The following is a 27,306-nucleotide window of genomic DNA, read 5'->3' on the forward strand; positions in this document are numbered from 1 at the left end:
GGACTACAGGCACGCACCACCACGCCCAGCTAATTTTTGTATTCTTAGTAGAGATGGGGTTTCACCATGTTGGCCAGGATTGTCTCGATCTCTTGACCTCGTGATCTGCCCACCTCGACCTCCCAAAGTGCTGGGATTACAGGCGTGAGCCACCGCGCCCGGCCCCTTCTTGCTTTTCTAAGTCCTATCCATTCTTCCGTGTCCAGCTCAAGTACTGTTGGTCTTCTCAACAGCTTTGTTGTAATTCCTCTTCCTGGCTTCTCTCAAGATTGCCTTTCTCCTCTATCATGACCATGTTTTTCTGAATCAATACTTTTATAAAGGGGTTACCTAATTTGTTAATATTTCAAACAGTAGAAAAATCATTTTGTTTAGCAAATCACCTTTATTGAAAAATGGGCTGTTTTAGAATGTCCTATGCCACACATGTTGGGATTTATGTTCCTTCAGTTCTTTGTATTTACTTAATCGTCTCATTGTCTTTTCAAATGTGTAAGTTATTTTACCAGTGCGTACTTGTAAATGGCTTAAATGATAAACATTGCTTTTGTAGATAGATTTTTGTAGACAGAATTTGATCAAAGTAGATACCATCTGAGATGACTAGCCATAATTAGGCTTGGGGAAGCTGTTTAATGGTTACATTTGTTATGTAAGTACCACAGAAACATGATATGAGCAAGCATTTATGTATACCATGTACTTCTGGAAATTGTAATATGAAACTGAGTGAGGTAGAGGCAGATTCAGGGTAATCAACTTGAGTGGTTGTTTGAGATGTCTATTATGTATTTTTAACATCACAGTTAGAAGGATGCCCTCTGTGAAGCTGTTGTAAGACTTTGTCTCATAACGTTGTTTTTCTCTTCCTGCCTTAGTTGTGAAGCACTGGAGCCTGACATGGACACTATGTGAAGCCCTATGGGGCCACCTGAAGGAGCTTGACAGCCAGCTAAATGAACCCTGTGAATACATTCAAATTCTGGAGCGAAGAAGAGCTTTCTCCCGCTGGCTATCCTGTACTGCCACACCTCAGATTGAAGAGGAAGTCTCCTTAACCCAAAAAAACAGCCCTGTGGAGGCTGTATTCAGCTACCTCACAGGCAAAAGGATCAGTGAGGCCTGCTCTCTGGCCCAGCAGTCAGGTGGGGAAGGCATATGGTCCTTCTCTGCACCTCTGTCGCCTTCCTACTCACTGCCTCCTACTGCTCCCCCCTAATTGTGCTTTGGCTTCTAGCCTATGAGTGTTAATTATGGACTTCCCAGGAAGATTGCTAGTTCTTGTGGAATACGTAATATAACATAAAATTTAAATTTTAATCAAGTAAACAATGTTCAAGGTCCTAAACAGAGAATTAGAAGACATAGTTCAGCTGGGCGCAGTGGCTCACGCCTGTAATTCCAACACTGCGGGAGGCCAAGGTGGGTAGATCACACCCACCTATTCCTGTAGAATAGGAACCATGACTTTTTTTTTTTTTTTTTTGAGACAGTTTCACTCTTGTTGCCCAGGCTGGACTACAATGGTGCGATCTCGGCTCACTGCAACCTCCTCCTCCTGGGTTCAAGCGATTCTCCTGCCTCAGCCTCCCAAGTAGCTGAGATTACAGGTGCCCGCTACCATGCCTGGCTAATTTTTGTATTTTAGTAGAGACCCCTGTCTCTACTAAAGTTGGTCAGGCTGGTCTCAAACTCCTGACCTCAGGTGATCCACCCACCTTGGCCTCCCAAAGTGCTGTAATTACAGGCGTGAGCCACTGCACCCAGCTGAACTATGTCTTCTAATTCTTTTTTTAGGACCTTAAACATTGTTTACTTGATTAAAATTTAAATTTTATATTACATTTGTAATAAAACTAGAAACCATAGATAAGCTATAAATCAAAATCACCCAAATCCTGTGACTACTACTCACTGCAAACATTTTAATGTTTAATTTGTACTTAATTCTTTACTTTGTAGTATATACAAATATGTCCAGACACTGTGACATATGCAAGTGAACTTTTCAAAGGTGATATCCTGCCGTGTATTATATTCTGTTCTTTTCATGTGGCACATTACAAATGCCCTGTAATACAGATAATTATCAAATGCTTCTTAGCATTCTTTGATGTATAAATGTACCATATTAGTAAATTTCTTCCTTCACATTGAGACTGTTTTTTTAAACTATAAGCAGTACTCTGAATTACTATAAAATATGTTCTATATCAATTCACTTCATTCAAATAAATATATAGAAGTTGAGTTTCTGGGTTGAGGTACTCACTGGCTTTTTAAAAGGAATTTATATGCATATATTTACTTTTTTAAGTTCCCTTTCACTAATGAGGCAATTCAGCAAGTACTTAATGACTGCCTAGATATAAATCTTTTTTTTTTTTTTTTTTTTTTTTCTAAGACAGAGTCTGTCTCTGTGTTAACCAGGCTGCTGGAGTGCAGTGGAATGATCTCAGCTCACTGCAACCTCCACCACCTCCTGGGTTCAAGCGATTCTCTTGCTTCAGCCTCCTGAGTAGCTGGGATTACAGGTGCCTGCCACCATGCCCAGCTAGTTTGTTTGTTTGTTTTTAGTAGAGACAGGGTTTCGTCATGTTGGCCAGGGCGGTCTCAAACTCCTGACTTCTAGTGATCTACCCACTTTGGCCTCCCGAGTGCTGGGATTACAGGCGTGAGCCACCGTGCCTGGCCATAAAGTCTTAATAAGAATACAGGATGGCATAGTTCAGCTTAATCTCATATGATTAGATCCTTATTCAAACCTTGATTGTTGGAACCTAGTTTATCCAGAGCCAACTAATTGGAGCCATCGGCTATTTATTTTGAAGGGTTTTGCCAGTTTTGGGATTATAAGGAACAAATCACAGGAAGAGCCAGAATCAGTAAGCTATATAAAGGGCTTGCATTCCACTATCACTACACATTTAGCCTGGTAGCTTCCTTTTTATTCTTTTCTTTTTATTTCTTAAATAGAGATGGGGTCTGTATGTTGACCAGGCTGGTCTCAAACTCCTGGCCTCAAGCAGCCCTCCTGCCTCAGCCTCCCAAAGTGCTGGGGTTAGAGGCGTGAGCCACCACATCCAGCCTTAGCCTGGTGCTATTTATGGTCTTTGTGCATTTGTACAGTGAGAATTTATCTTTGGGATTGATCGTCTATGAACTCACAATGATTTTGAATCATTAAAAAAAGGTTATGCTCACCAGGACGCCAACATGTAGTAGGAGAGGATCTTAAGGTATGCCAGAAGTCAGATTCTTAGGGCTATTCATTCATAAACTCCACTTTCTTCCTTTGTATTTTGACTCTAAGGCTAAACCTCTGGTAAAGGTACTGCCTTTTAGGTTACTAAAAGCTTTTGCTTTACTACTCCCCCTTTTTTTTGTTTTTGTTTTTGGTTTTGTTTTTGGTTTTGTTTTTCAAGACAGAGTCTCGCTCTGTCCCCCAGGATGGAGTGCAGTGGCATAATCTTGGCTCACTACAACCTTCGCCTCCTGGGTTCAAGCGATTCTCCTGCCTCAGCCTCTCCTGAGTAGCTGGGATTACAGGTAACATGCCACCACACTAGGCTAATTTTTGTATTTTTAGTAGAGATGCTGTTTCGTCATGTTGGCCAGGCTGGTCTCGAACTCCTGACCTCAGGTGATCCGCCCGCCTTAGCCTCCCAAAGTGCTGGGATTACAGGCATGAACCACTGCCTCTGGCCTTTTTCTTTCCTCCCCCCACCCCCACACCGAGATAGAGTCCTGGTCTGTCACCCAGGCTGGAATGCAGTGGTGCAATCTCTGTTTACTGCAACTTCTGCCTTCTGGGTTCAAGTGATTCTTGTGCCTCAGCCTCTTGAGTAGCCGGGACTCCAGTCACGTGCCACCAGGCCAGGCTAATTTTTGTATTTTTAGTAGAGACAAGGTTTCACCATGTTGGCCAGATTGGTCTCGAACTCCTGACCCCAAGTGATTTGCCCGCCTTAGCTTCCCAGAGCACTGGGATTACAGGTGTGAGCCACCATGCCCAGTGTTTTCCTCCATTTTTCCTTTTTATGTTTAAGATAGAGTCTCACTCTTGTTGCCCAGGCTGGAGTACAATGGTGCGATCTTGGCTCACTGCAACCTCCAACTCATGGGTTCAAGCGATTCTGCTGCCTTAGCCTTCCAAGTAGCTGGGATTACAGGTGTGCACCAGCACGCCCGGCGATTTTTGTATTTTTAATAGGGACGAGGTTTCACCATGTTGGTCAGGCTGGTCTCAAACTCCTGACTTCAAGTAATCCACCTGCCTTGGCCTCCCAAAGTGCTGGGATTACAGGCATTAGCCACAATGCCGGGCTGTTTTCCTCTATTTTGTAGCTGAGGTGTCTTGCCTAGTATCACAGAAGTAGTGGTAGATCTGATGTTGATTTCTATATGCTATTCAGTCTGTAGGTCATTTAGGTTAAACTACTTTGCAAATTTTCTATCCAGGCAGAAAATGGTAAGTTTTTGATCACTATTTTGGCACCACTGCAGAAAGCAGTTACCAATGTTAAGTCCTCCCTTCTGAAGGCTGGAAGAAATAAAGATAATGCCCCCAAGTGTTTGATGAAGTCCATAAACCCTTAGTAATAACCAAAAAACTTCCATTTCTCTTATAGGTGATCATCGTCTTGCTCTTCTTTTATCTCAGTTTGTGGGTAGCCAGTCAGTCCGGGAGCTGCTCACCATGCAGTTGGTGGATTGGCATCAGCTCCAAGCAGACTCCTTCATCCAGGATGAGAGACTGCGCATCTTTGCTCTGTTGGCTGGAAAACCGGTATCTTCTACTTTTACCATAATATCTCACATTGCTTTTTTCATAAATTGAAGCTGGTTTCAGGTTGAGGCAAGGAGTCATCTTTGTAAATTGTGCACAGTTACGCAAAATGTGTTACGCATTGGACAATTTTCAAACTACAAAGGCAGGCATGCACACTTTTAAAAATCTAGTTGTATAGAAATTAAAATGTTAAAATGTATCATATCCCATATCATATAGTGGTAAACAATATAAATTATCTTCCCAGAAATATTCTAGTTTAGTTAATTAATTAATTTTTTTGAGACAGGGTCTGGCTCTGTTGCCTAGGCAGGAGTACAGTGGGGTGATCTTGGCTCACTGCATCCTCCATCTCCTAAGTTCAAGTGATCCTCTCACCTGAGCCTGCCAAGTAGCTGGGACTACAGGCACACACCACCATACACAGCTAATTTTTAAGTCTACATCCACATGTATGTGTTGTTGCTATTTACATGTTTGTATATACAAATGAAATAAATTATACATAGGAGTTCTGTGATTTTTTTAATTTTTATTTTGTTCATTTAAAAAAGAATTTAGCCGGGCGCAGTGGCTTACGCTTGTAATCCCAGCACTTTGGGAGGCCGAGGCGGGCGGATCACGAGGTCAGGAGATCGAGACCACGGTGAAACCCCGTCTCTACTAAAAATACAAACAATTAGCCGGGCGTGGTGGCGGGCGCCTGTAGTCCCAGCTACTCAGAGAGGCTGAGGCAGGAGAATGGCGTGAACCCGGGAGGCGGAGCTTGCAGTGAGCAGAGATTGCGCCACTGCACTCCAGCCTGGGCGACAGAGCGAGACTCCGTCTCAAAAAAAAAAAAAAAAGAATTTATAGGCCGGGCACAGTGGCTCAAGCCTGTAATCCCAGCACTTTGGGAGGCCGAGGCGGGCGGATCACAAGGTCAGGAAATCGAGACCATCCTGGCTAACACGGTGAAACCCCGTCTCTACTAAAAATACAAAAAATTAACCGGACATGGTGGTGGGCGCATGTGGTCCCAGCTACTCGGGAGGCTGAGGCAGGAGAATGGCGTGAACCCGGGAGGCAGAGCTTGCAGTGAGCCAAGACTGTGCTACTGCACTCCAGCCTGGGTGACAGAGCGAGACTCCATCTCAAAAAAAAAAAAAAATTCATAGCAATAGGGTCTCAGTATGTTGCCTAGGCTCGACTTGAACTCCTGGCCTAAAGGGATGCTGCCAACTACAGGTCTCCCAAAGTGTTGAGATTACAGGCATGAGCCACCACACCAGCCTTGCAGCTTTTTTTTTTTTTTTTTTTTCCCTTGAGACTCGCTCTGTTGCCCAGGTTGGAGTGCAGTGGCGCTATCTCGGCTCACTGCAAGCTCTGCCTCGCAAGTTCACGTCATTCTCCTGCCTCAGCCCCCCAAGTAGCTGGGACTATAGGCACCTGCCACCATGCCTGGCTAATTTTTTGTATTTTAAGTAGAGACAGAGTTTCACCGTGTTAGCCAGGATGGTCTCGATCTCCTGACCTCATGATCCGCCCACCTCGGCCTTCTGAAGTGCTGGGATTACAAGCGTGAGCCACCACGCCTGACCCCCTGCAGCTTTTTTTTGTTTTAAACCTACTATATGTGAATATTTTTTCATGTCATGAAGCTTTTTTTTTTTTTTTTTTTTTTTTTTTTTTTGAGATGGAGTTTTGCTCTTGTCGGCCAGGCTGGAGTGCAGTGGCACAATCTTGGCTCTGTGTCCCGGGATCAGGCGATTCTCCTGCCTCAGCCTCCCAAGTAGCTGGGATTACAGGCACCTGCTACCATGCCTGGCTAATTTTTGTATTTTTAGTAGAGACGGGGTTTCACCATGTTGGCCAGGCCGGTCCCAAACTCCCGACCTCAGGTGATCCACCCACCTCAGCCTCCGAAAGTGCTGGGATTACAGGCATGATCCACTGCACCCGGCTTTTGTGTGTGTGTGTGTGTGTGTGTGTGTGTGTGTGTGTGTGTGTGTATTTTTAATAGAAACGGGGTTTCACCATGTTGGCCAGGCTGGTCTGGAACTCCTGACCTCAGGTAATCCGACCACCTCGGCCTCCCAAAGTGCTGGGATTATAGGTGTGAGCCACAATGCCTGGCTGCCATTATTCTTTTTTATAGCCACTTGTGTTCCATTTTATGGCTGTTGGGTTATAATTATTTTAAGCTATTCCTCTTATCACTGCCTACCTCTTATATTATTATCTTAAAGTATTATAAATTTAAATTTTCAGAAATAAAAATGTAGCTGGTCAGAACTTATGCTCGTTTTAAAGCTTCATACATTGACAACCATACACAATGAGAAGACCTCTCTGCTCTCAATGGCTCTCATCTCATTTGAGTACTGATTGATTATTTGTTTAAATCCTGGTACCAGCCACAGTGGCTGATTCCTGTAATCACAATGCTTTGGGAGGCTGAGGAGGGAGGATTGCTTGACACCAGGAATTCAAAGACACCTGGGCCACATAGTGCAACTCTGTATCAATCGATCGATCAGTTGGTCAATAAAAATAAATAATCAATATTCCCTCTCACTAGCTATGAGATTTTATTATATTTGTATATTTTATATATTTGTATATTTTTTATTACAAAATTTTTAAAATATACAAAAATATTTGTATTTTTTATATTTATTGTGTATGTATATTTATTATATTTGTATATTTTATATCTGAATCATTTAAAATGTCCCTTCATTTAAAATATTCACTTCAGTGTTATCGCACACACAGGTAATAACAAGGTAGAATGTAGCTATGGTGATGATTTTGTTTCCCACAGGTGTGGCAGCTCTCAGAAAAGAAGCAAATAAACGTGTGCTCCCAGTTGGATTGGAAACGCTCCCTGGCTATCCATCTTTGGTATTTGCTTCCACCAACAGCCTCCATTTCTAGGGCACTCAGCATGTATGAAGAAGCATTTCAGGTATATGTGGCCAATGAAGCGAAGCAAAAATCTTGCTGGGTGTTAAAGTATTGTAAAATTGAAGTGGAGCCAGGAAATCTGATGGGAAACTATCCTTTACTCCTTCCTCTGGACAAGGCTACTTCTCCAAGTGTCTGTTTTTATTTTATTTAATATCATGAGATTCCACAGTTGACTTTCTCACTGCTGTTTTCCTGCCTCTAAATCAGAGGGTTCTTCATTTCTAATGTTGTCTTACTTCTTTGGGAATTCCCTGTTATACAGCTTGACCTCAGATTTGGTTTATCTTCAAACTTAGTTCTGAAATTTGCCTCTAAATACAATATTTTGTATTCCTTGTCAGTTTGAGGTTAATGTATTGTTACTTTTAATGCCATCAGTTCTTGAATTATCTTACTGTTCATGTTTTATACTTGTCTTTCATATTGTTCTCTCAGAATTATTTGTCAGGAGGGAGACTTGAAACTTGAGTATATTAAGAATTGTGGCAAGATAAGTATGGGGAGGTTAGTGATAGCTACTTGAAATCTTTACCAGTGCATTGAAGACAGATGAAATACATCATTGACCAAAAAATGTTTAAAATCCCTCATAGATCCTTTGGGTTGTCTATTCACTTTTTTTCTGAGATGGAGTCTCGCTTTGTAGCCCAGGCTGGAGTGCAGTAGCGTGATCTTGGCTCACTGCAACCTCCGCCTCCCGGGTTCAAGTGATTCTCCTGCCTCAGCCTTCTGAGTAGCCGGGACTACAGGCATGTGCAACTACGCCTGGCTAATTTTTTGTATTTTTAGTAGAGATGCGGTTTCACCATGTTAGCCAGGATGGTCTCGATCTCCTGACCTCATGATCTGCCAGCCTCAGCCTCCCTAAGTGCTAGGATTACAGGCGTGAGCCACCGTGCCCAGGTTTTTTTTTTTTTTTAATCGAGATCGGGTCTCACTCTGTCACCCAAAACTTGAGTGGCATGCAGTGGGCCAATTACAGCTCATTGCAGCCTTGACCTCCTGGGCTCAGGTGACCCTCCTGCCTCAGCCTCCTGAGTAGCTGGGACCACAGGTGCATACCACCATGCCTGGCTAATTTAAAAAAAAATTTTTTTTGGCTGGGCGCGGTGGCTCACGCTTGTAATCCCAGCACTTTGGGAGGCCGAGGCGGGCGGATCACGAGGTCAGGAGATCGAGACCACGGTGAAACCCCGTCTCTACTAAAAAATACAAAAATTTAGCTGGGCGTGGTGGCGGGCGCCTGTAGTCCCAGCTACTCGGAGAGTCTGAGGCAGGAAAATGGCGTGAACCCGGGAGGCGGAGCTTGCTGTGAGCCGAGATTGCGCCACTGCACTCCAGCCTGGGCGACAGAGCGAGACTCCGTCTCAAAAAAAAAAAAAAATTTTTTTTATCTTTTTATGTCAGACGGGTAATATGCCAATATCTTCACAAGGTTCGAGGGTGGCACATCTCACACATGCATGCATGAACACCCAATCATCATGCTCATGAACTACAAAAAAATATAATTTTATTTTTTTATTTGTAGAGATGGGGTCTTGCTTTGTTGCCCTGGCCAGGTCTTGAACTACTTGGCTCAAGCAGTCCTCCCACTTTCAAAGTGCTGGGATTATAGGCTCAAGCCACTGCACATGGTTATCTCTTCATTGTTAATACAGGTCTCTTAAGTATTTGAAACATAATGGCATCTAGGCCGGGTGCGGTCATTCACACCTCTAATCCCAGCACTTTGGGAGGCCAAGGCAGGCGTATCACCTGAGGTCAGGAGTTCGAGACCAGCCTGGCTGACATGGCAAAACACTGTCACTACTAAAAATACAAAAATTAGCTGGGTGTGATGGTGTGCAGCTGTAATCCCAGCTACTCAGGAGGCTGAGGCAGGAGAGTTGCTTGAACCTGGGAAGCGGAGGTTGCAGTGAGCCGAGATTGTCCCACTGCACTCCAGCCTGGGTGACAGAGTGAGACTCCGTCTCAAAAAAAAAAAAAAAGAAAACATGATGGCATCTAGTAAAACTGACTAGGAGCTAATGTATTGTTTTATCAAATTATTCCTTCAGAATACCTCTGACAGTGACAGATATGCCTGCTCCCCGCTTCCTTCATATCTGGAGGGTTCTGGCTATGTGATAACAGAGGAGCAAAACTCACAGACACCACTTCGAGATGTCTGCTTTCACCTTCTAAAACTCTACAGTGACAGGTAAATGAGAGCCAGGCTTTGTTGTCACTTGAGTGCCCCATGAGCCCAAAGGGAGTCCTTTGCTGCATCCTTTCCCTTTTATATGTCCCCAAATTGCTGTAAGTCCATATAAACTACCAAATACAACTTACAGTAGTTGAATGGAAAGAGCATTAGAACTAGAATTAGAAGTCTAAAAATTATTTTAATCAACTTTAATGAGTATAGTTTACATACAATAAAGTATGCAGTGTGATAAGTTTTATAGTAATCGCATTGTAACTATCATTACAGCTAAGCCGATATTTCCACTACCATTGAAAAACTCCTGTGTTCCCCTTTGCAATCAGTCAGATACCTATTGACTAGTTGTTTGTTACTATAAATAAGTTTTGCTGGTCTAGAATTTTATGTGGAGATCATACTGTATGTTCCTTGTGCCTAGCTTTTTTGATTCTACATAATAATTTTGAGATTTTTTTTATGTTTGTATGTATCAAAAGTTAGTTTTGGGTTTTTTTTGGGGGGGGTTACATGATTTATATATCTATTCATTTGTTGATGGACAGTTAGGTTTTCTTATTTTTGGCCATTATTGATAAATCTGCTATGAACATACCCAGAAGTGATTGTATCATTTTTATATTCCCACCAATAATGTGTAATATCTCTAGTTGCTCCAAATCCTCTTTAAAATTTGGTATTATTAGTTGTTAAAATTTTACCATTTTATTGGGCATGTAGTACTTGGTCTGTGTGTGTATATGTGAATCTGTGCATACATGTTTATTAAAAAATGCAGGCGGCTGGGTGCGGTGGCTCACGCCTGTAATCCCAGCACTTTTGGAGGCCGAGGTGTGCGGATCACAAGGTCAGGAGATCGAGACCATCGTGGCTAACACGGTGAAACCCTGTCTCTACTAAAAATACAAAAAAATTAGCTCGGCGTGGTGGCGGACGCCTGTAGTCCCAGCTACTCGGGAGGCTGAGGCAGGAGAATGACGTGAACCCGGGAGGCAGAGCTTGCAGTGAGCAGAGATCACGCCACTGCACTCCAGCCTGGGCGACACAGCGAGACTCCATCTCAAAAATAAAAAAATAAAAAAAAATGCAGACAGCCGGGCACGCTGGCTCACGCCTGTAATCCCAGCACTTTGGGAGGCTGAGGCGGGTGGATCACTTGATGTCAGGGAGTTTGAGATCAGCCTGGCCAACGTGGTGAAACCCCATCTCTACTAAAAATATGAAAATTAGCCGGGTGTTGTGGTAGGCAGCTGTAATCTCAGCTACCTAGGAGGCTGAGGCAGGAAAATCACTTGAACCTGGGAGTTGGAGGTTGCAGTGAGTCAAGATCACGCCACTGCAGTCCAGTCTGGGTGATGAAACAAGACTCTGTCTCAAAAAAAAAAAAAGAAAAAGAAAAAAATGCAGGCCAGGCTTTTTTTTTTTTTTTTTTTTTTTTTTTTGTATTTTTAATAGAAACGGGGTTTCACCATGTTGGCCAGGCTGGTCTGGAACTCCTGACCTCAGGTAATCCTACCACCTCGGCCTCCCAAAGTGCTGGGATTACAGGTGTGAGCCACAGTGCCTGGCTGGCATTATTCTTTTTTATAGCCACTTGTGTTCCATTTTATGGCTACTGGGTTATAATTATTTTAAGCCTGCTTTTTTTTTTTTTTTTTTTTTGAGACAGAGTCTCACTCAGTCACCCAGGCTGAAGTGCAGTGGTGCAGTCTCGGCTCACTGCAAGCTCTGCCTCCCGGGTTCATGCCATTCTCCTGCCTTAGCCTCCCGAGTAGCTGGGACTACAGGTGCCTGCCACCACGCCTGGCTAATTTTTTGTATTTTTAGTACAGATGGGGTTTCACCATGTTAGCCAGGATGGTCTGGATCTCCTGACCTCAAGTGATCTGCCCACCTCAGCCTCCCAAAGTGCTGGGATTACAGGCGTGAGCCACCGCGCCCGGCCAGATTTACTGTTTTAACCATTTTAAGCATACTGTTCAGTGGCATTAAGTATATTCACATTGCTATACAATCATCACCACCCTCTCCAGAACTTTTTCATCTTCCAATGTTGGAAATTCTCATTGTTTCATTTGCATTTCCCTAATGTCTAATGATGTTGAACACTTTGTCATGTGCTTATTTACCATCGATACATCTTTGCTAAAATGTCTATTACAGGCGTGAGCCATTGCATCCAGCCTTGTTTTGTTAGCCAAGATGGTCTCGATCTCCTGACCTCGTGATCCGCCCGCCTTGGCCTCCCAAAGTGCTGGGATTACAGGCATGAGCCACCGCACCCGGCCTAAAGTCACAAAATTTATTAGCATCAAGTTATTAATAACATTTCCTTGTTAACCATTTTAAGTATCTGTAGGATCTTTAACAGCATCTCTTTCTTTTTGATATTGGTAATTTGTATTCAATAATTGCGTCCTCTTTTTTTCTTGGTTGGTGTTCCTAGAGTTTAGCAATCATATTGACCTTTTCAAAGAACCACCTTCTGGCTTCATTGGTTATCTCTATTGTTTATCCAGCTCGTAATGGATTACAAACCTAAATTTCAACTTAACTATAAACCTTCTAGAAGAAAACAAAGCAGAAAATTTTTGCAACTGTAGGTTAGGCAAAAGATTTCTTAAGTGGACACTAAATAACGCAATTCATAAGAGAAAAACATTGGTAAATTGTTCTTCAACAAAATTTCAAAACTACTTCTCATAGAAAGACTATTAAGAGAATGAAAAGGTAAACCGTAGATTGGGAGAAAATACTTGCAATTCGTAGATCTGATAGAGAACTTATATCCAAGAATACATCAAGAACTCTGAAAATTCAGTAATAAGAAAGCAGGCCAGGTATGGTGCGTCATGCCTATAATCCCAGCAGTTTGTGAGGCTGAAGTGGGACGATCACTTGAGCCCAGGAGCTCAAGACCAACCTGGGCAATATAATGAGAGCCCAACTCTATGAAAATAAATTTCTTAAATTGGGTGGGCATGGTGGCATGCACCTGTAGTCCCAGCTACTTAGGAGGCTGAAGTGAGAGGATCTCATGAGCCCAGGAGGTTGAGGTTACAATTGAGTCATCATCATTATTATTATTTTGAGATGGAGTTTCACTCTTGTCAGAGTGCAGTGGTATGATCTCACCTCACCACAGCCTCTGCCTCCTGGGTTCAAGCAATTCTTGTGCCTCAGCCTCCTGAGTAGCCAGGAATATAGGCATGCACTACCATGCCTGGCTAATTTTTGTATTTGTAGTAGAGACAAGAGTTTCACCATCTGGGCCAGGCTGGTCTCAAACTCTTCTGACCTCAAGTGATCCGCCCACCTCAGCCTTCCAATGTGTTGGGATTACAGGCGTGAGCCACCGCGCCCTGCTCTATTTATTTTCTTGATCGTGATGGTGGTTTTACAGGTGTCTACATATGTTAAAGCTCATCAAAATTGTGTACTCTAGATATGTGCAGTTTTAAATATGTCAAAGAAAAGGATACTTCAAAATACCAGAAATGGGTATTTTGAGACTCTGTCTCAAAAAAAAAAAAAAGTAATGACATTATAATGAAGGAATGGAAGGGTGAGAACTGTGAAGACTCCCTGTATCAGGATGCTAAAATAGATACGCCAAACTATTACCAGCAAACCTGTTAGATCACACAGCCGTAGAAGAGGAGGTGCCTTGTTTCTTTGTAGGATCTAAAGTCTGGCTGAACCCAGAGATAGATTGATAAAACATAGGCTCAGAGGGAGAGAAGGCCTATAAAGCTTTTACCCTCAGGTTCTTTTATTGTCTTAGATATAAGCAGAACAGTTGACATATCAGTACAGGCCGTCTCCTGGCTGTGTATGTTGACTCTCAACACATTCTTTGCAGACATTATGATCTCAACCAGCTGCTGGAGCCTCGAAGCATAACAGCAGATCCTTTGGACTACCGCCTAAGCTGGCACTTGTGGGAAGTGCTGAGGGCTCTTAACTACACCCATCTCTCAGCGCAGTGTGAAGGTGTGCTACAGGCCAGTTATGCTGGCCAGCTAGAAAGTGAGGGGCTCTGGGAGTGGGCCATCTTTGTCCTCCTGCACATTGACAACTCATGGTGAGTGAGAAGCCGTTGAACCCACTGGGTACATCTCGCACTACAGGGCATTTCCAAAGTAATCACAGTCTTTCAGATCTCAGTTTAGCAAGTAATTGTGTAGAATGTGTGTTAGAGCCAGCGTTGTGATAAACCTCAAGGTAGTTAAACCCATAGCCCAGACTCTTTCTGTATTCATGTAAACCAGTTAAAACTGAGACTTCCTTTGATTAAGTGCCAAATTATAATATTTATCACAAAGTCTCTCAGCAGTCTGAGAAAAAAAGATCTCTGTGAACTGCATTGATCAGAGAAATTCTTCATAGAGGTAAGAGTCAAAGAACCTGTAAAATTGGAATAGGAAATAATGAAGTGGAAATGAGAGGATATGCCCAGATGGGACAATAGCATTATGCCTGGGCCAAAAAACTAGTCATTTAATTTCAGATCAGAACTATTCTCCTTATCATAGGCTCTTTTCTGAATCCCAGATTCAGGTGAATGTGGCATTTTTAGGAATTACACAGAAATAGTGCTGGCTGAGCTGCCTCAGTGACTCCATGGCAGGGAAGTAATGGGTTAGCAAAAAGGTCCCTGCTTTTTCTCTGTCTACTGGCTTGCTTTTTCTCTGGTCATCCCTTGTCACTGACCCACCCCTTAAGCTTGATAGTATTGTATTTATTAACACAGCCTTGTGCTTAGGTATATATGTTTTGATTCTCTGTCCTTAAAGAGAATTGGAGAAATGCCTTTTCACTACGGTTTGAACAAGATAAGGCTGGAGATTTTTCTTAATGATAGCAGTATGGTATTACAGTAATTACAAAAAAATGAACATTTATGTAGTACTTGAAGTGCTTTTACACATTTATATTCTACACCATATATATTAACTGTTTTATGTTCATTATGACCTATGAGATAGACACTGTTATTATCTCTGTTTTACAGATCAGTAACCCAAGACACAGAGCTTAACTTTTGTCCAAGGTCACACAGCTAGTAAATGGCAGAGTGAGGTTTCCAACTTTTCGTCCAGAGTCTGTGCTCTTACCATTATGCTGTACTGTTGTGTTGCATGGTGTGGAAGGAAATTGGGTCTAAATTCTAGATCTACCACGTACTCACTTTGACCTAGGGTAAATCTTACTTTTGACTTTGGATAAAGATACTCTCTAACTCTCTAAGCCTTTTTTTTTTTTTTGTCCTGTAAAAGCATAACATTAGTTTCTATTTAAAGGTTATTGTGAAATTAAAAAGAGTAAAAGTATAAAGCATCTAGCATAGTCTTATTAAGACTTAAGCAATTTCTCTTTCTTTAAGCAGTTTCTCTTTCTTCTTCCCCCTTAACAGGGAATGAAATGACCCCAGGCTATTTTTTTAAGTTTATTTAAACACAGTCATAAAGGATTTCACATGGTAAAAGACTGGCTTGATAGGATGACTAATGTTTCAGAGTTGACTATGGAGAAGCAGATCTTGTTTCCTGAAAAAGAATATAAAAAAGGAGGCAGTTGTGATGACAGTGGAAGTCATTGAAAAGCTTAGGAATTCAGAAAAGAGTCCACAATGAGAATAGTTTCGATCTGAAATTAAATGACTTGACCTCGTGATCTGCCCGCCTCGGCCTGCCAAAGTGCTGGGATTACAGGTGTGAGCCACTGCGCCCGGCCGAGCCCCAACTTTTTGAACATGAAGATACCTTATTTAAAATTAATGCTATGTGTTTTTTTGTTTTGTTTTGTTTTGTTTTGTTTTGAGATGGAGTTTCTCTCTTGTCACCCAGGCTGGAGTGCAATGGCATGATCTCGGCTCACTGCAACCTCTGCCTCCCGGGTTCAGGCGATTCTCCTGCCTCAGCTTCCCGAGTAGCTGGGATTACAGACGCCTGCCACCACGCCCAGCTAATTTTTTTTTTTGTTTTTAGCAGAGACGGGGTTTCACCATGTTGGCCAGCCTGGTCTTGAACTCCTGACCTCATGTGATCCACCCACCTCAACCTCCCAAAGTGCTGGGATTACAGGCGTGAGGCACTGTGCCTGGCCAATGCTGTTATTTTTAAAAATTAATACTGGTGTGATAACCTTTGATTTTTTAGTGAAGCTTAAAGTGATCAAGACCCATAGTTTAGGCCAAGTGTGGTGGCTCATGCGTGTAATCCTAGCACTTTGGAAAGCTGAGGCAGGTGGATCATCTGAGGTTGGGAGTTCCAGACCAACCCAACCAACATGGAGAAACCCTGCCTCTACTAAAAATACAAAATTAGCTGGGTGTGGTGGCACATACCTGTAATCCCAGCTACTTGGGAGGCTGAGGCAGGAGAATCACTTGAACCTGGGAGGTGGAATTTGCGGTGAGCCAAGGTCACACCATTGCACTCCAGCCTGGGCAACAAGAGTGAAACGCCATCAAAAAAAAAACACCTGCAGTTTAAGAGACTGCCCCAAGGCCCACTCTAAGCTGCCTGGGGCAGCCTTCTCCATGAATGAGGATGGGATTTATTCTAGCTTATCTCTCCCTATAGCGTACGTGAGAAGGCTGTTCGAGAGCTGCTTACCCGGCACTGCCAGCTGTTGGAGACCCCTGAATCTTGGGCTAAAGAGACTTTCCTTACCCAGAAGCTCTGTGTACCTGCCGAATGGATTCACGAGGCCAAAGCTGTGCGAGCACACATGGAATCTGACAAGCACTTAGAGGCCCTTTGTTTATTTAAGGCTGGGCACTGGAACCGCTGCCACAAGCTCATCATCCGACACTTAGCTTCTGGTGAGTGCTGCGTTCCACATCTCCTGGAATCATCCCAGATTCTTCCAACTTCTGAACCTCCATGATGGGGTCAGACTGGAAATAAGACTCAATGTAGGACATAGCCATCTTGAATCAAATCACACTTTGCAAAAGCTCTCTGCAGAAGAGGCTTAGCCAGGATAAGGCACTAGAGGAGCAGGGATAGATAGCAATATTGTTATCATTTCCCAGAAATATCCTTGATGTGTGCTATTATTATTATTATTTTAATGTGTTTACTTATGAGAATTTTCTCCAACAACACCAGAAATAATCTCCTTAAGGCCTGAAACTAGAAATTCTTCACATTTTCCATTGGAGAATTTCAGAATACAGGCATACCTCATTTTGTTGTACTTTGCAGATACTACATTTTTTGCAAATTAAAGGTTTGGAAAACTCTGCACAGAGCAAGTATATTAGCACCATTTTTCCAACATATGTTTATTTCATGTCTGTCTCTGTTTCACATTTTGGTGGTTCTCACATTATTTCAGACTTTTTCATTATTATATCTGTTATGGTGATCTGTGATTAGCAATCTTTGATATTGCTGTTTTGTTTTGGGGTGCCACCAACTGCATCCATATAAGATGGTCAGTTGATAAAAGTGCATATTCTGGCTGCTCTGTCAACTGGCCATCCCCATCTCTTTCCCTCTCTTCGGGCCTTCCTATTTCCTAAGACCCAACAATAGTGAAATTAGGCCAGTTAATAACCCTACAGTGGCCTCTAAATATGTTCAAGTGAAAGGAAGAGTAGCACAACTGTAACTTTAAACAAAAGCTTGAAGTGATCAGGTGTACAGAGAGAAGCAGAAGCCAAGATAGGCCAAAAGATAAGCCTCTTTGCCAAACAGCCAAGTTGTGTTAAAGGAAAGTTCTTGAAGGAAATTTAAAGTGCCACTCCAGTGAACATATAAATGATATGAAAGTGAAACAGCTTTCTGGCTGATGTGGAGAAAGTTTTTGTGGTCTGGATAGATGAAACCAGCCACAGCATTCCCTTAAGCAAAAGCCTAACCTCCCTTCAGTTCTGCTGAGAGAGGTGAGGAAGCTGCAGAAGAAAAGTTTGAAGCTAGCAGAAGTTGCTTCATGAAGTTTAAGGAAAGATGCTATCTTTCCATCACATTAAAGTGCAAGGTGAAGCAGCAAGTGCTGATGGAGAAGCTACAGCAAGTTACCCAGAAGATCTAGCTAAGATCATTGATGAAGATGGCTTCACTAAACAACAGATTTTCAGTGTAGATGAAACTGCCTTGTATTGAAAGAAGATGCCACCAAGGACTTTCATAGCTAGAGAAGAGAAGTCAATGCCTGGCTTCAAAGCTTCAAAGGACAAGTTAACTCTCTCTTTAGGGCTAATTCAGCTGGTGATGTTAAGTAGAAGCCAGTGCTCATTCACCATTCTAAAAATCCTAGGGCCCTTAAGAGTTATGCTGAATCTACTCTGCCTGTGCTCTATAAATGGAATAACAAAGCCTGGATGGCAGCACATCTGTTTATAGCTCAGTTTACTGAATACTTTAAGCCCACTGTTGAAACCTGCTCAGAAAAAAAAAAAATATTTCTTTCAAAATATTACTGCTCATTGATGATGCACCTAGTCAGCCAAGAGCTCTGATGAAAATGTACAAGGAGATTAATGTTGTTTTTATGTCTGTTAACACATCTAGTCTGCAACCCATGGGCCAAGGAGTAATTCAGCTTTCAAGCCTTATTATTTAAGAAATACATTTCATAAGACTATAGCTGCCATATAGATAGTGATTCCTCTGATGGATCTGGGAAAGTAAATGAAAAACCTTCTGGAAAGGATTTACCATTGTAGATATATTTGTAGGCCAGGCACGGTGGCTCATACCTGTAATCCCAGCACTTTGGGAGGCCAAAGCTGCAGATTGCTTGAGCCCCAGGAGTTCGAGACCAGCCTGGGCAACATGGTGAAACCCAATCTCTACAAAAAATACAAAAATTAGCTGAGCATGGTGGTGTGTGCCTATATTCCCAGCTACTTGGGAGGCTGAGATTGGCGGATCACCTAAGCCTAGGGAGGTTGAGGCTACAGTGAGCCATGACCATGGCAGTGAACTCCTGCCTGGGCAACACCATGAGACCCTGTCCAGGGCGGATGGTGGGAGAGGAACATTTGTGATTGGCCAGGCATGGTGTTATGTGCCTGTAATTTCAGCTACTCAGGAGGCTGAGGCAGGAGTACTGCTTGAGCCCAGGAGGTTGAGGCTGCAGTGAGCCATGATCACACCACTGCACTCCAGCCTGGGTGACAGAGGGAGATCCTGTCTTAAAGAAAAGAAAAAAAAAAAACATCTTGGCCGGGCATGGTGGCTCACACCTGTAATCCCAGCACTTTGGGGGGCCAAGATGAGTGGATCTCTTGAGCTCAGTAGTTCGAGATTAGGTTGGGCAATATGCTGAAGCCCCATCTGTACCAAAAGTAGAAAAAAATTAGCTGGGCCTGGTGGCACACACCTGTGGTCCCAGCTATTCGGGAGGCTGAGGTGGAAGGGAGGATCACTTGAGCCTGCGAGGCAGAAGTGGCAATGAGCCAAGATCGCACCACTGTACTCCAGCCTGAGTGAGAGAGCGAGACCCCAACTAAAAAACACAAAAAACATTTGTGATTCATGGAAGGAGGTCAAAATATCAACATTAAATAACAGGAGTATGGAAGGCATTGAATCCAGCCCTCATGGATGAGTTTGAAGGGTTCAAGACTTTCGTGGGGGAAGTACCTGCAGATGTGATGGAAACAGCAAGATAACTAGAATTAGAAGTGGAGCCTGAAGATGTGACTGAACTGGTGTCACTCATGAGTTTGCTTTATAGACAAGCAAAGAAAGTGGTTTCTTGAGATGGAATCTACTCCTGGTGAAGATGCTGTGAACATTGTTGAAGTGCCAGCAAAGGATTTGGAATATTACTTAAGCTTAGTTGATAAAGCAGCAGCTGGGTTTGAAATAACTGACTTCAGTTATCTTAAGAAATTAGCGGCCGGGCGCGGTGGCTCACTGGCCGGGCGCGGTGGCTCACGCTTGTAATCCCAGCACTTTGGGAGGCTGAGGCGGGCGGATCACGAGGTCAGGAGATCGAGACCACGGTGAAACCCCGTCTCTACTAAAAAATACAAAAAATTAGCCGGGCGCGGTGGCGGGCGCCTGTAGTCCCAGCTACTCGGAGGCTGAGGCAGGAGAATGGCGTGAACCCGGGAGGCAGAGCTTGCAGTGAGCGGAGATTGCGCCACTGCACTCCAGCCCGGGCGACAGAGCGAGACTCTGTCTCAAAAAAAAAAAAAAAAAAAAAAGAAATTAGCATAGCCATCCCAACCTTCAGCAGCCAACACCCTGATCAGTCAGCAGCCATCAGCATCAAGGAAAGACCCTCCACCAGCAGAAAGATGACTTGCTGAAGGCTCAAGTGATTAACATTTTTAGCAATAAAATATTTTTAAATTAAGGTATGTATATTGGTTTTTTAGACATAATGCTCTTGCACACTTAATAAGTGACAGTGGTATAGTGTAAACATTTATATGCACTGGAAAACCAAAAAATTTGTGATTTTATTGTGATACTTGCTTTATTATGGTGGTCTGAAATGAAACCCACAGTATCTCTGAGGTATGCCTGTATGTGCTTTTAATTCTGAAGTCCAGCCAACATTATTTCTCCTTCCTTTCTGTCTTCCTGCCATGTCTTCTGTACTTTTGGAAACTGCACTTGTGCAGACATTGTGCTCAACACTTTGTTTCTTCAGATGCCATCATTAATGAGAACTATGACTACCTGAAGGGGTTCTTGGAAGACCTGGCACCTCCAGAGCGCAGCAGCCTAATTCAGGATTGGGAAACATCTGGGCTTGTTTACCTGGACTATATTAGAGTCATTGAAATGCTCCACCATATACAGCAGGTACCTGAGATCCTGAAACTGCTGCCTGATTTTCCTTTTCTCAGGCCCTTAAATCTTTAGAGACCTCACAAGGCCTTAGTATACACTTGAGAACGCATTGACAGAGATAGCCCTGTCAAAGCAGGCATCTTGCTGAAGCTCGTTTGATATAACCATTTTGACAGCTGTATCGAAACTTAAAAATGCTATTTTATGTTGATTACCAACTAGTATGTGCAATAGACATTCTTGAGGCTTGTCCATAGACAGTCTTTTCCCCTTGTTCAGTCCTAGTTTGAGTGAGAAGCCCAAATATGAAAGATAAAGTAAGAATGGAGATTTGGTGAGGATAGCTGTTTCACACATCATTAGGCATGTTTTAAAATTGCAAATATGGTTTTTAAAGTCTTCATTAAAATGTCTTGGGTCAATTTTTTTTTTTTTTTTTTTTTTTTTTTTTTTTTTTTTTTTTGAAACAGAGTCTTGCTTTGTCATCCAGGCTGGAGTGCAGTGGTGTGATCGTGGGTCACTGCAACCTCTGCCTCCCAGTCTTAAGTGATTCTCATGCCCCAGCCTCCCAAGTAGCTGGGACTATAGGGTGTGTGCCACCACACCCAGCTAACTTTTGTATTTTTAGTAGAGATAGTGTTTCACCACATTGGCCAGGCTGGTCTTGAATTCCTGGCCTCAAGTGATCGGCCCACTTTGGCCTCCCAAAGTGCTGGGATTACAGGCATGAGCTACCGCACACCTGCACGCAGCCTTAAGGTCAGTCTTTGTAGTCGTAAAATGAGTCTCCACTGCTTGCTTATGGCGTAAAAACCAAACTCATTATAATAAATATAGGATTCAAATCCTTTTAGAGGCTTTTACCTTTCCTGCCTTACTCCTACCACTCTTATTCCACATTCCAGCCTTGCTGGCCTGCTGTACTCACACTAAATTACTTCTGGTGTTTCTAACAAACCATATTATGTTCCACACTTTACCTAGCACACTTAAACTCATCCTTTAAGATCTAGGTTGCTGTTACCCCTACTTCTCCCTGCTTTTCCCCCAAAAATAGTTAATTGCACTTTCTTACTACCAAGATACTTAGTATATTATTCTACTAGTGCACCTGTCAGACCATGTCGTAGTTACTTATTCATATTTCCAGGTTGCTATAAGCCCCTTTTGGGAAGGTCTTTTAAGGTTACAGGCAATAGAGTATAGAGGTTAATAGCTCAAGTTCTGGAATCAGACTCATAGATTCAATTCGTGGTTTCCAAATTCACTGGCTATGTAATCTTGAGCAAGTTAACTACCTCCTTTATCTCTCGTCTGAAAGAAAAAGGTGGGTGGGGTAGACAGTAGTACAGATTATAGCTCATATCTGACAGATTTTCACAAAGATTAAACAAAATCTACATAAAGTGTTTAACATAGTACCTTTCATGTACTAAATGCCTTTTTTTAAATTATTTTTTATTTTTTTGGGGCAGAGTTTTGCTCTGTCACCCAGGCTGGAGGGCAGTGGCACAATCTCAGCTCACAGCATCGTCCATCTCCCAGCTTCAAACAATTCTCCTGCCTCAGCCTCCCCAGTAGCTGGGATTACAGGTGTGTGCCACCACACCCAACTTTTGTTTTTTGGGGGTTTTTGTTTTTTTTTTTTTTGGATTTTAGTAGAGACAAGGTTTCACCATGTTGGCCAGGCTGGTCTCAAACTCCTGACCTTGGCCTCTAATAAATGGTTAATAATTGTTATCTATTATTATCCTCATCAAAGTTCCAACTCCTAGTACAGTGCCTGGCACATAATAGGCATAATTCAATGTTTGCTGTACTTTTAGTGTGAATCAAGAGCATCATTTCTAAATAATCACTTGAAGAAACCACTTACTCGTTGACTATTGAGTAATTCATTCACACAACCTATTATGGAGAACTCACTGTGTGCCAAGCACTGTAGTGGGTTTGAAGTGTAGGGATTAAGCAAAGAGTACTATCCATGTGCCAGCACATAGCTGGATGTGGTGGTGCATGACTGTAATCCTAGCACTTTGGGAGGCTGAGGCAGGAGGATTGCTTGAGACCAGCCTGAGCAACATAGCGAGAACCCCCTTCTCCAAAAAAAAAAAAAACCTATGTTTCATAAAACCTCTCTAGTATTATCTTGTTCTGCTTCTCCTCCTTACCCCACGTGTCACCATGTAAATCTCCTTTGAATTCCCACCGTTGGGAGTTTTAGCTGTCTTCTCTTTGCCTGGAAAGCTGAGCTCTCTCCTTGTTATTCAGGTCTCAACTTAAATATGGCCTCCTTAAAGAAGCCTCTCTTGGTCCTCCAGTCTCAAGTAGCTATCCAGTTTCTCTCTGCCACATCCACCTGTTTAAATTATCTACATGGTTTGTGGTTTTTCAGGATTTATTACTGTTTTGTGTTTTCTTATTTATTTTCTATCAGTTTCATGAGAGCAAATAACTCGTCTTGCTCTTGATTCTCCTGCCCCCCTGCACACAGCTTTTTTGGTGTTTTAGAAAAGGCTATAAACTTGGAGTCAGGGGACCTAAATTAAATGTTGGTTCTGGCTGCATTTTTTACTTCCTGTGTGCTCTTAAGAAGTCATACCATCTCTCTGAACCCAAGTTATCTTGATTTTTGGTGCTGTGTTATTAAAGCTTGCTGTATAGTTTGGGATCTCAAGACTTTTCCTAGTCCAAGGCTAGGTAGCTGTTACCTTCCTCTTGGCTATTACTGCATAATTAGTGCCTTGTCCTCCACTAGATGGTGGTGGCTTGGCCCTGTGTCATCATCTTGGATTTTCCACTCCCTCACCTCACTGTTGTTTCAAGGTTTTGTGTAGAGTCTATAGGTGGGATTGGAGTGATAGGAACTCCCCTTGGATTAATTGGCTTCTGTGCTTCTTTGTAGGTGGATTGCTCAGGTTATGACCTGGAGCAGTTACACATCAAAGTGACTTCACTTTGCAGTCGGATAGAGCAGATTCAGTGTTACAGTGCTAAAGATCGCCTAGCTCAGTCAGGTAAGCCTCTAACCTCCACTCTTTCTGCCTTCTTGCTTCCTGTTTTTATGATTATTACACCCCACCCTCAGTGCCTACCACCCTTCTCCAGACCCATGCTCAGTGCTTAACTCTAGTTTTTCTCTCTAGACATGGCCAAACGTGTAGCCAACCTGCTGCGGGTGGTGCTGAGTCTGCATCATGCTCCTGATAGAACCTCCGACTCAACACCAGACCCTCAGCGAGTCCCTTTGCGCCTCTTGGCTCCCCACATTGGCCGGCTCCCCATGCCTGAGGACTATGCCATGGACGAACTGCGCAGCCTTACCCAGTCCTATCTGCGAGAACTGGCTGTTGGGAGCCTGTGACCCCCAGGCTCTTTGCATCACACTCACATGCCCGTTCACACTCACCACACAGAGGTTCCCTGCCTTGTTTGGATTGGCACTGTTTGCCATTCTCTGGGTTGGCCGTGGCATCTACCCTCCCTCCCTGCTGCCACAAGCAGCATCCTCCACTTGTTCAGGGCTTTTCTTAATACTGAACATAGCATAAGGGCTTCTGGAACCCAGAAGAGGAGACAATTCTCCTTTTACCATCCTCAAGACCATTCAGTGTTTTTCCTTTTAAAAAATGGACAATAAAGCTCCTTTGGCGGAATCCCCCAAAGAACCAGAGAATCCTTTTTCATCCCTAGCCATTCTGGATCTTGTGACCCTCAGTGCCAACCAGCTACCCTACTCCTACCCTGGCCCTTTTATACTAGGACTCCTTAGGAGGAGTGAGATAGGTGATACAGGATCCTTAACAGATGAACTATCCACAGAAGGAAGAGGCATCCATCTCTTAAGTAATTGGTTAGTTAACATTGAATTTTGGAGGCAAAGGAGGGTTGGCCTTGAGTTAGGAAACAAAACAGGATCTTTCTGACACACTTAGGGTGGAAATGAATGCCTGCCATGGAGGGATTGATCTTCAGGGCTGTTTTTGTTCCTGCCTTTAGTGTTCTATGAACACCATACCTTTGCTACTACTATGTGCAGGAGCCCTTGGTCACATGTGACATGTCTATGGGAAGCTCCCAGAGTTTGGTTTGGTCCCTGGTTTTCAGTCGTCGTGCTGAGACTCTGTCTGGATTTGCCTAAAGAGTTTGGATAAAAAATGGCAGGTTGGGTAACCCTCCCTGTTCATCCCATGTTAGCTCTAAAGCATTTCCCACCCTCCATCTACCCCTTCCAGAAGCAAAAACAAACCATGACTGAGGCAGGCATGGAGTTGGGCGTTAGGGGCAGGCAGAGGGCCTTTGCTACACTGCTGACAGCTATAGGGAGCCCCAGGTAATGGCATGAGATAGCTGGTGTTAGGGCTATCTCAGGCAATATGGCCACACCTGGGTCTTTATGCATGAAGATTATGTAAAAGGTTTTTATTAAAAAATATACATATGTATAAATAAATGATCTAGATATTTTCCTCTTTTTCTGAAGCTACTTTCTTAAATAAATAAATAAAATGTTTATAGCATTCTTGGTATTGGCTTTCCCTTTGTATTTTTGAGCCTTCTTACCCTGAGGACCTTTATGGTGGCCTTGTTTGATTTAGCCTGTTTTTGAATTTGCCTTCTAAATGGAGACAGGCCATGGGTTAAAGAGAACAATTTGGTGCTAAACTGAGACAGATTAGCCTAAAGGCTAGATTTATAAGGGGAAATTTAGGGGCAAGGGAGTTGATTATTGATTAATACTGATTGCTATACATATATTTATGCACATAGATTCCCAGGTCTCAAATTGCCCAATAGAAGAGGAAAGCCTCCTTGCTCTTCTACTCTAGTAGTTGTTTTTTTTTTTTTTTTTTTTTTTTTTTTTTTTTTTTTGAGACGGAGTCTTGCTCTGTCTCCCAGGCGGGAGTGCAATGGCGTGATCTCGGTTCACTGCAAGCTCCGCCTCCCGGGTTCATGCCATTCTCCTGCCTCAGCCTCCCGAGTAGCTGGGACTACAGGCGCCTGCCAACACGTCCGGCTAATTTTTTGTATTTTTAGTAGAGATGGGGTTTCACCGTGTTAGCCAGGATGGTCTCGATCTCCTGACCTCGTGATCCGCCCGCCTCGGCCTCCCAAAGTGCTGGGATTACAGGCTTGAGCCACCGCGCCCGGCCGTAGTTTTGTTTTTAAACCTTGAGTGGCACTTCACCTTTCTAAATCAGATTCCCTTTTGTAAAGGGGATAATGATTCCTGACGTTACTTCACACTGGGCTATTTTCAAGAGGAATCAATTGAGTAGCATGAGTACTATTCCAGGTCTTACTTTGATTTGTCAAGCTGAAGATGTGAGCAAATTCCAATTAAGACTAGACCAGGCCGGGCGCGGTGGCTCACGCTTGTAATCCCAGCACTTTGGGAGGCCGAGGCGGACGGATCACGAGGTCAGGAGATCAAGACCACAGTGAAACCCCATCTCTACTAAAAATACAAAAAAATTAGCCGGGCTTGGTGGCGGGTGTCTGTAGTCCCAGCTATTCGGAGAGGCTGAGGCAGGAGAATGGTGTGAACCCAGGAGGCGGAGCTTGCAGTGAGCCGAGATTGTGCCACTGCACTCCAGCCTGGGCGACAGAGCGAGGCTCCATCTCAAAAAGAAAAAAAAAAAAGATGAGACCGAAGACTTCTGAGACTTTCAGGAATTCAGGGATGAGAAAGCAGAGGTGGGGCCAGGTGCGGTGGCTCACGCCTGTAATCCCAGCACTTTGGGAGGCAGAGGCGGGCGGATCACGAGGTCAGGAGATCGAGACCATCCTGGCTAACACAGTGAAACCCCGTCTCTACTAAAAATACAAAAAATTAGCTGGGCGAGGTGGCGGGCGCCTGTAGTCCCAGCTACTCGAGAGGCTGAGGCAGGAGAATGGCGTGAACCCCGGGGGGCGGAGCCTGCAGTGAGCTGAGATCGCGCCACTGCACTCCAGCCTGGGCGACAGCGAGACTCTGTCTCAGAAAAAGAGAAAGCAGAGTGGGTCAGCTCTGTTGTCTGGAACTTCCATTTAACTTAGATGCCTCAGGACAAGGGTTACTCAGCTGGAATCCCCTCCACTCCTGATTCACTCTGTGAACCTGAGTGAGTCACAGGACATAGTTGGACTTCCAGCAAAGAACTCCTGACCTGGTTTCCTTACCAGACGAATGTTTCAAAAAGTGAGTATGCTACAGAAATGGTTAGCTCTTAGCAGTGTTAGGAATTGTGGGCCAGGAGTGGTGGCTCACACCTGTAATTCCAGCACTTCAGGAGACCAAGGTGGGAGGATCGTTTGAGGCCAAGAGTTCAAGACCACCCCAGGCAACATAAGACTCTTGTCTCTAAAAAAAAATAAATTAGTTGGGCATGGTGGTGTGTGTACATAGTCCCAGCTACTCAAGAGGCTGTGGCAAGAGGATCGCTTGAGCCCAGGAGTTGAAGGCTGCAGCGAGCCATGATTGTGCCACCGCACTCCAGCCTGGGCCACAGAGCAAGAAAAAAAAAGGTTCTAAATCAAAGGTTTATCATAGAAGCCATGTTGTGCATAAAAGAGAATATCAACTTCCATTTCAAGATAAGGGTGGTGAA

The 27,306-nt window shown here is 43.5% G+C and overlaps 1 protein-coding gene, 1 long non-coding RNA gene and 1 other non-coding gene across 10 annotated transcripts in view; 1 reads left to right on the forward strand and 2 right to left on the reverse strand.

Moving 5' to 3' along the window:
• The window catches only part of NUP98 (nucleoporin 98 and 96 precursor), a 128,357-nt gene extending 103,121 nt beyond the window's left edge, over window positions 1–25,236 (forward strand). For 7 of the 8 annotated variants that reach the window (XM_063641254.1, XM_063641257.1, XM_063641258.1 and 4 more), the window contains 9 exons: window positions 879–1,145; window positions 4,632–4,789; window positions 7,599–7,742; window positions 9,805–9,947; window positions 13,813–14,034; window positions 16,538–16,779; window positions 20,574–20,728; window positions 23,622–23,733; window positions 23,863–25,236. In XM_063641254.1, coding sequence (XP_063497324.1) covers window positions 879–1,145; window positions 4,632–4,789; window positions 7,599–7,742; window positions 9,805–9,947; window positions 13,813–14,034; window positions 16,538–16,779; window positions 20,574–20,728; window positions 23,622–23,733; window positions 23,863–24,080 — 1,661 coding nt within the window. In that variant the 3' untranslated portion in view covers window positions 24,081–25,236. The remainder of the gene's footprint in view (window positions 1–878; window positions 1,146–4,631; window positions 4,790–7,598; window positions 7,743–9,804; window positions 9,948–13,812; window positions 14,035–16,537; window positions 16,780–20,573; window positions 20,729–23,621; window positions 23,734–23,862) is intronic. The other variant, XM_063641256.1, reaches the window with a different exon arrangement.
• LOC129485599 (small nucleolar RNA U13) lies at window positions 9,146–9,251 on the reverse strand. The gene has a single exon (XR_008658736.1). It is a non-coding gene; the product is annotated as a small nucleolar RNA U13 (small nucleolar RNA).
• On the reverse strand, window positions 15,731–16,373 carry LOC134736892 (uncharacterized). Its single transcript, XR_010121339.1, has 2 exons — window positions 16,342–16,373; window positions 15,731–15,864 (listed from the first exon to the last, which is right to left on the reverse strand). It is a non-coding gene; the product is annotated as an uncharacterized lncRNA (long non-coding RNA).
• Window positions 25,237–27,306: the final 2,070 nt, after the last annotated feature.

This window comes from Symphalangus syndactylus, chromosome 6, assembly GCF_028878055.3.
Source record: "Symphalangus syndactylus isolate Jambi chromosome 6, NHGRI_mSymSyn1-v2.1_pri, whole genome shotgun sequence".
Taxonomy (NCBI): domain Eukaryota; kingdom Metazoa; phylum Chordata; class Mammalia; order Primates; family Hylobatidae; genus Symphalangus; species Symphalangus syndactylus.